We start from the raw sequence: 8215 nt of genomic DNA, 5'->3' as shown, positions 1-8215 counted from the left end.
TATTGTCTCCAAGCTTTTATTTGTAGAATTAAARTGCACACCTTGAGAGCAAGCCTCATAAAAACATGGATAATGCTTCTGCAATGGGCCTGTTACATTATTTTTATTATTACAACTTCTTAGTGAACAACTGATGAGCAATAACCTCATCAAAATTAGCTACTTAATTAAAGTGTTTCACTTTTTTTAATATATTCAGTAGAATGTTTTTCAGTTGCATGCTGAAACACATGATTTWAAAAAGCAAGATCACAGTTCTGATATGCGACTATCTCCAGCACATAGGCTGGCTGTGGCTCTGATGTCCCCGCTGGAGGCTGAGGCTGCTGTCATTAGTGGAGAAACCCTGACACTATTAGACAGTTACCCACTAAAAAATATTCATCATATTCAAAGCTCTGCCTGAAGAGCTGCCTAAAATGCCACAAGCAGTAGCCTCAGCTGGTGTAAATGAAAGCAGCTTCAGTGGCTTTGGCAGGGTGGAGACTGCCAGCTCCATCTGAAAAATCTGTCCAGGATTCCAGTTTTCAGCATCTCTGCTCACACCATCAGCAAAAAGAAAAAACGTGCTAAATATTCTTCATTGTTAACCATTAACCTGTAGCTGAATTCCCATCTCTAAAACAGCATGTACCTATTTGTTTGCTATGATGATTTTTCTGTGGCAGTGTTTCAGAAGCTTCTGTTATTTTCTTAACACCTCTGATTTCTTAGTTTATTCTACCACYTTGATCCATGCAACAAGTCTCCTTCTACAAAGCCATGCACACCCTGCAGATGCCTCCCCCTTCCACCCCTCACTGCCACCACAAGGATGATGTGATGCCGATCCCAAAGGGCAGAGCCTCTGTCCTCCTCACATGAATGGGCCCTGACGTGCTGAGCTGGTTCCCGCAGGCAGAGACCCTCTGAAGATGATGCTGTTTGACAACGTGAATCCATTCAGCATTTCTTCATCTCATTTCAGAGCAGCAGGACTCCTGGGGCTGCGACACTGAAAATGTGCCGTGTGTTACCCATCCCGATCAAAACACTTAATGGTGGTCACCATCCTGGACACGCTTTAACGGAGCGGCCCGAAGGGTGTCAGAGCCGGGGGCGCAGAGCCGGCGCCGCGCCGAGCCCCGCTCCCGCCGGAGCGCAATCTGCTGCCTGACGAGACGTTCCCATCTTCATGCGTCAAGACCTTAAGCCTTTCTTCTTTGACACAGAGATTAAGGGCAATCCTGACAAATTCAAAAACAGATCAAGTATGGTGCTTGAGTGAGATGAATCGCTGCCCTACAAAATGCCCAGCCAAGCCAGACTCCTGAATTTCTCAAGGGAACCCGTCCCCTCCATTGCAGAGGTTCAACAGCACCAGCACATCTCCCCATTCTCAACYCATTGTAGCAGTGGAGGTTTCATATGAATTGCAAAAGCTGAGTTAGTTGGCTATACACCAACCAGGTCAACATCATTTTTTAAACCTTTATTATTGTACAGCTGCCAAGTACAAATACCGACACATGCGTGTCTGGGAACTGACAGCCTAGYAAGACATTTGTCTGGCTTCTGATTCTGCCTCCAAAAAGCCTTTGGGACAAGGCTATCTGTGGAATTACAGACAAGGCATTCCTGTCCCATAGTTCTTGACAATTTACTTTTCAAACAGCAATTCTGCCCTAAATGTCCCTGCAATTTATGATCATGATGACAAATGGTTGAATTAGGTCATTATTGCACAGACAAATAGAACTAATGTGTTATGCAAAACAAGAGAATTATTATGAACTTGTGTCTTATTCTTTTTAACCACTACTTTATAGTGCTTTTATATATATATATATAGGTATATATACACACATTTTATAAAAAAATATACACACACACAAACACATACATTTATATCCATTAACATAGGATGTGACCTTACATGCTTTGGGCTTCTGCTAACCAACAATTGTGACTTCCCTCTAGTGGCCAATTGTTATTTTTAAATGCGAGTGACTGAAGTCTCATCTGCCTCCCATTTAAAAAGAAGATGAATCAGTTTGTTTTAGAAAAATATATGAATCTCCCTTTTGATAAAGTTTATGATCATTGCCTAACTGTAGTAGAACAGTACAGGCTGTTTCCTTATTAAAGCAAAACTTTGGAACCAAGCACCTGTCATGAAAAGGACAGGAAGGAAAAACAATATCAGCTAAATAGAAGCTCTTGCTGGCTAATTGTTAAGTTACATAATTATATAAAAAAAAACTGTGGTTGTGTACTGCTAGAAAATTAAAGCTATAGTATTCATGTATAGACAGGGTAGCCACTTTTCTTGTGCTTCCTCATGTGGCCTATAGGCCATCACATAGCCTAGGAAAGGCCCTTTTTTTCCTCCTTACTGGAAATCAAACTATTCCTGTCCATATCAGCATTCTTTTATATTCATCTGTCTGATTTGTCTAGAAACTGTTGCAATTAGCTGCCTTGTTATTTTCTCCTCTCTTCAGTTTTACTCTTGAAGASTAAAAAAACACTCATTCTGGTATTCCACGTTTGGAGTCCTCACAGTGTAGGTTTTTCATCTACCAGTTTGTATGGCTCCCTTGTATCTTCCTTATCTCAACAGCTGGGAAAATTCCCACTTTCCTCATATTGCTGGAACACCACTACTCAAATTTCTAAGCCAAGGGGAAAGGGTCCCTTCAGCTTGCCTTGTCCTACACCTGCAGAAAGCTGGTGCTTTCCAGGAGATAGTTTTAGCTTATTTCAAAATGTCAGGACAATAAAGCTACTGMTTTGCATGTTTGATTGTCCAGCTGTGTGAGCATTTCCCCTGTGCCAAATCTACAAACTTGCTGGCAATTTTCAATTGTTTGACAGACATTTTTAAGATTTGCAAATCTTTCTGAGTCTCTTGGAATAACCAGATAAATAATAATTGAAAAAAAAAATCTGGAAGGAGAATGATGTCCTATTAACCATTAACCTATTTTAAGCTGTTTGTCAACAATGGATGCACCCAGCAGGTTGTACTGCTCCAGACTAGCAGGCGCTCCTGCTGCCTCTGCCATTTGGCTGTCTTTTTGCCCTTCAGGCCAGCTACCCAGAAACTGTCTGTTGCTCAAGTCTTTCCAAGCAACCTCAAATATTATACCTTTGTTCTTCTATTTTCTCTGTCCCAGCAGTTTCATTTTCACTATCCCTTCTTACCATGCCAGACAGGCAAACTTTCATGCCAGCATGTCCGTAAGTCTCTTTCATTACAGTACATATATTGCAGAACATCTACTTGGAATATATCCTGAGCACTGCCATTTAGAAAACGTAATTTGTCCCCTTAGTCCTGTGAACTCTTGAAGCCCTTTAGAACTTTGCAAACACAAGGCAGAGGAGTGGCCTGCTATCCTCTCTCAGGTAACATGTTGGGTTTCAAGGCCAAAGCATCCCTTTTCCAAGGTCTTTGGACATGGAAAATAGGGCAACACCCTCTGCAAGATTACATACCAAGTACAGTTTATTGTCAAAGGTAAATGTAGTTCATTCCTTAATGTAGCACAAGTCCTGGTAATTTTTTAAAAGTTTGGCACCAGAATTGGGCCATCTAAACCTTTCCTGTTTGAAAGCTCAGGTCTGAAACCCCTATTTGTACAGCATGGTGGTCTGGGAACCAGGTATGTTTCCTCCTCATCACTTACATTCAAAATGTGGTAGAAAGCCAGGCAGACTTAAACCAAAGCATTGGCTCATATTTTTGACATGCCATGGGGGTTTTTCCACTGACAGGGAACCCACATTACCTTCTAAACTTCCTAACTTYAGTTGAACACCTTAGGACAAGGCAAAACAGGTCAAAAGGTTGGCTGGGTGCTTGTGACAGGAACTGTCCTGCCCTGCCTCTCTCCAGTATAAACATATGCAAAGCCATGACTTGCCAGCTGGCTTCAAATTTTTCCTGCACAGTTTTCCCAGAGACACAAAGCCAGTGCTGCCAAATTTACAATAGGGCAAACTTCTCCAGCCCCAAATGAAGAATCCATTCTTTTGGTATTGAACATGATCACATTTTTTACCACAATGGGCACAGTAAGGAACTTTGTGTATATTTTTGCTGCCAAAATTCATGAGAACACAGGGATCACCATTTTTCTCCTTGCTTACAGTCACAACAGATCATATCTACTGTCTGTCATAGTTCTGCTGACATATATTTATCTTGACAGTTTGATCTAAAGTTTCCACTTCTTCTGTACAAAGAGCAGCCAGAGATCCCTTCAGAGATTAAAACATGATGGCCAGTTGGATTTATTTTCATCCTAGGGGCATCATTTGGCGGTGGCGGTAGATTCCTACAAGTAACACATTCAGTTATTTCCATCTTTCCACAAAACCAGTTGCTGCTTCTGCCATCTCTCTGAAATGTTCTTTCCTAAGGTAGATGAGGGGGAAAACAGAGGGAGTGGGACAGGAAACACAGGAATAGACAATTGCTTTTCAGAAATTACTGGAATCTCATCTTCATGCTGATTTTTTCCCAATTCTTTTTTCAGAGAAGAAAACACTTCCATATTGCAGATAAWACTTCTTCATGTATAATTCCTATGGTTTCTGTTTTAAAACAGGCCAGATCATGAAAAGAGATTTTGATTCCCAAATCTTTTGCCACTTTGCCTCTGCTACRTGCAACCATGAGGAAATTGCATTTTCCTAGGAACAATATGAGAATAGATTACAAGAAAAATTACCATTGGGGTATCCTCTTTAATTCCCTCAGGATTTATACAATCACTTCAGTGAGAATAAAACCAAAAGCAAAGGTATATTACTAGAAGGAAAATGTAGCAACTATATGTATTAGTACACTTTGGGGAACATGCACAAATAACGTGTGTGAGGTCCAAAAATTGTTACTGTACGAAATCTTTCTTCCCAATTAAGCCTAGGGAACTCAGACCCATTTTTCAGGAAATATTCTTTAATTGAAACAGAAACAGCTGTATTTCATATATCCAGACAATTTACATTGCTGCAAAAATCAACAGACCTGTACAAATCCTGTACAAAAACCAAGGCAGCCAATATCTGAGGGTAATGTGAAGATATTTGAAGATAGAAGTGCCAGAACTGAGACTGTGCGGATGACAGGTGCTGAAGTATCCAGGAGTCTCCAATGACACATGGACAGGCTGACAGAATGGCTTCTRATTCAGTGATAAGATCCCTCTTTTCAGCATCATGCCCAAACACCAACTTTTGGATGCATCTCCTGAAGYACCTGCATCTCTTGGAATCGGTGGCTCTCCTGCAGTCTTCTAGGCAGAACAACTGCCCTCCTGCCCAGTCTGTTTCCATTCATACACAGAATAGACAAGATATGAAAAGAGCATTGCAATGGATTTTGTGTACTGTAGAAGATATCTAAAAATTCCTCACTTCATGTACTATTTAAAAACAGATCCCATAAATTTGTATGTCAGACAATTCCTTTAGGACCCAAAATCCTCATTTGGGATCCTGAGGGCTCTTAATTTCAAATCAACATTCTTACTTTCTCTTACTCATTCTTGCAGGTATGGAACATGACTGTTTCAGTTTTTATTTTCAGTAATATGACTAAATAAATAATAAAAACATCCATGGAAGTAAAATGCAGATAGTGGATTTCAATGGGAAATTTACATTTTTTCAAATGGTAGCATGTGAAGAACTGCAACTTTCTGTAAATAATTTGGTGGCAGTAATAGAAGTTTTGTAACATGGAAACAACTTCTGCCAGAGTTGTGTCATGCTGTTTTTCCACTTTGAATTCTTGATTACAGGATGAGTCCAATGTGATTTTTACTGCTAGCGTAAACAGAACAAACAGTGAAATTTTAAAACCACATTTATTTTTAATACAAAATCTGTTGCACCATTACAGAAGTGAGCCTGTATGTTTACCCCCACATGCACAGATAATTCAGCATCTACACTTTAATAAGAGTAAAATGATATTTCTTTTTTTACCAAAACCATTGGCAAATCATTTTAAGAAATGTTCTCTTTGTGCTTTGAAATCAACGTTCGTATAATTCACTTCRTATTTTGGTTCCTGTTAAGAAAACTGATCAACGGAAAGCTCAAAGGTGCGAAAGAAGCTTATTACAGCTGGCTTACATTTGGGATTACTTCAGTTGTGCTTTACCTACAATATATACATGAAAGCTGCAAGGTGTCCTATGGGCTAATGTAGTGCACTGGCAAAAGCTCTGAATGATTCAGTTGGAATCTGCAGTAAATGAGCAGAACAGTTCTCACTATTTTGTTTTCACAGCAAAAAGAAGAAAAAAAAAGTAGATGCTTTAAAATACCATGCACACCATTGGCTATAGTACTTCTTACACAGTACAACATAAGCTTTCTTGGTTTATTTGTATGTAACACCTAGAAGCATATAGCACCTACGCTTTAAGTGTATTTACAAATTCAACAAAATATCTACATATAAAAAGCTTACTTAAAATTAAACTTGATGCAAGTTATGAAAAACCAATTTATTGGCAAATGAAACTGAGCATTCCTTCAACCATAGGTTGTTATAAAAATTTATATTTGGAGGTAAACATTTGATTGATATAGTATGCAAGAAAGTAATTTTTTAACTGATAAGAGTAATCCTTTACCAATAAACCGTATTAGCACTTGTCAGATTGAATGCTGTGGTTCTGAGCGGTAACCCCCACACTGCTTCAGGCTGGAGATAATTACAAAGCAGCCACACTGATCAGGCTGGGACACAGAGGGAAATGTGCTCTCGCCAAGGGAGTCAGCTGGTTTKGTTTTTAATGATTTATTTTACAAGAGCTTATACCTTGCTGTGTTAGTAAATAATTTAACTCTGGTTCTGTTTTGGGGTTTTTGTTTGTTTTCATTCTTAAGTATTCTAAGGCCATGAAAACATGTTGTGCTGTAACTGTGTAGAAAGCATTTATTTTCTTTTTAAAGGGAAAAAATCATACTCATCTTTATGTAATTTAAAATATTTCAAAGTTTCCATTTTTAGCACAACAGTTTCATAGCCTTCTTTTTCTTCACATTTTTCCTTTATTTGGCAATGACAGTAGTCTGCTAATCACAGTTTACTGCACCAACTGATTTAGTAGTACAGTGCATTACGGAATGCATGTTGTATAAAGGCACTGAATGTACTTTGCCCTGTGTTTTCTGAAGTATTTTCTCTCATCGTGAAAGTTTTTCTTTCAGTGACTGTACAAATTCCAAAATGCATTGCAATGCGTATCTTTTATGCCCTAAAATCAATTCAATGTGTTTTGATGTAAAAATAGGACACTGTACTGCTGTAATACTTGATAGATTAAAAAGGCTATAAAGTAATAGGAGCAAAGAGCAGATAATAGGGTCTCATTAAGCATCAGCAAATGCAAGTGTCATACTTAAATCATTTAGCAATTATGTACTGTACATACTGTTCCTAACTGTCTTGCAAAAAGACATATGATAGCTAGACATTAAGTCACCAATTTCACAACAATGTCCACAAAGACATTGAAGTTCTATGTAATACTACTAAAACACTCCGACAATGAGAACGGAATTCATATCCAGGGATTCAGCTGAGGACTGCATAACAAATTGTCAAACCATGTTTTTATAGTGTACACATAATTATCTGTGAATTGTGTAGGGTTTTCTTTCCATGCATTATACTGTATTTTCAACAGGAAACAAAATTACAAGTTGATGTTATTATTTGTGTCAGTTCCTTTTAAAAAAAAGTAAAAAGACCCAGGTTTTGACCAAAATTTGAATTTTCTATTTTGATTCATACTAACATACCACTTACTGTGTCATTATGYTGTGTAATGGTATTGACCTGCATTTTCTCATAACATTAACATCTGGTGGTGAGGAGCTCCGTTACTTGTGTGTTCATAGTATGAGGAGGAGGATATACAAGTGCTTTAAACAAACTGAAGACAYGAGGGAATCGAGTTCTGTGGTTACACAAATGAATTCATGGCATTTACAGGAGAAGGAGCCTCAGAGCTTTCATTTCCTTCTGCAGGTTCTTTCTCTTTTTTACCACTATATTGTCCAATAAAGGAGCCATCCTCATTGAACTGACCATTTACACCTTCTCCATAGTCAACTAAACTATCATCACTGTCTTCTTTTTTCACAGTTCTGTCTGAAGGTGTCCGGCTTCCTTTTTTTAGAGGTTTATGGTCCTCTGCATCACTGG

At 38.6% G+C, this 8215-nt stretch overlaps 1 protein-coding gene across 10 annotated transcripts in view; it reads right to left on the bottom strand.

Moving 5' to 3' along the window:
- Positions 1-4714: 4714 nt before the first annotated feature.
- The window catches only part of NRCAM (neuronal cell adhesion molecule), a 146113-nt gene continuing 142612 nt past the window's right edge, over positions 4715-8215 (bottom strand). For 5 of the 10 annotated variants that reach the window (XM_057366128.1, XM_057366123.1, XM_057366124.1 and 2 more), the window contains one exon: positions 4715-8211. In XM_057366128.1, coding sequence (XP_057222111.1) covers positions 7974-8211 — 238 coding nt within the window. In that variant the 3' untranslated portion in view covers positions 4715-7973. The remainder of the gene's footprint in view (positions 8212-8215) is intronic. The other 5 variants (XM_057366121.1, XM_057366131.1, XM_057366119.1 and 2 more) reach the window with 1 other exon arrangement.

Source organism: Malurus melanocephalus, unplaced genomic scaffold (assembly GCF_030028575.1).
Source record: "Malurus melanocephalus ecotype Western Australia unplaced genomic scaffold, MMel_1.1 scaffold_60, whole genome shotgun sequence".
Lineage (NCBI taxonomy): Eukaryota > Metazoa > Chordata > Aves > Passeriformes > Maluridae > Malurus > Malurus melanocephalus.
The sequence above is the reverse complement of the archived record's forward strand: the minus strand, read 5'-3'. Positions and strand labels throughout refer to the sequence as shown.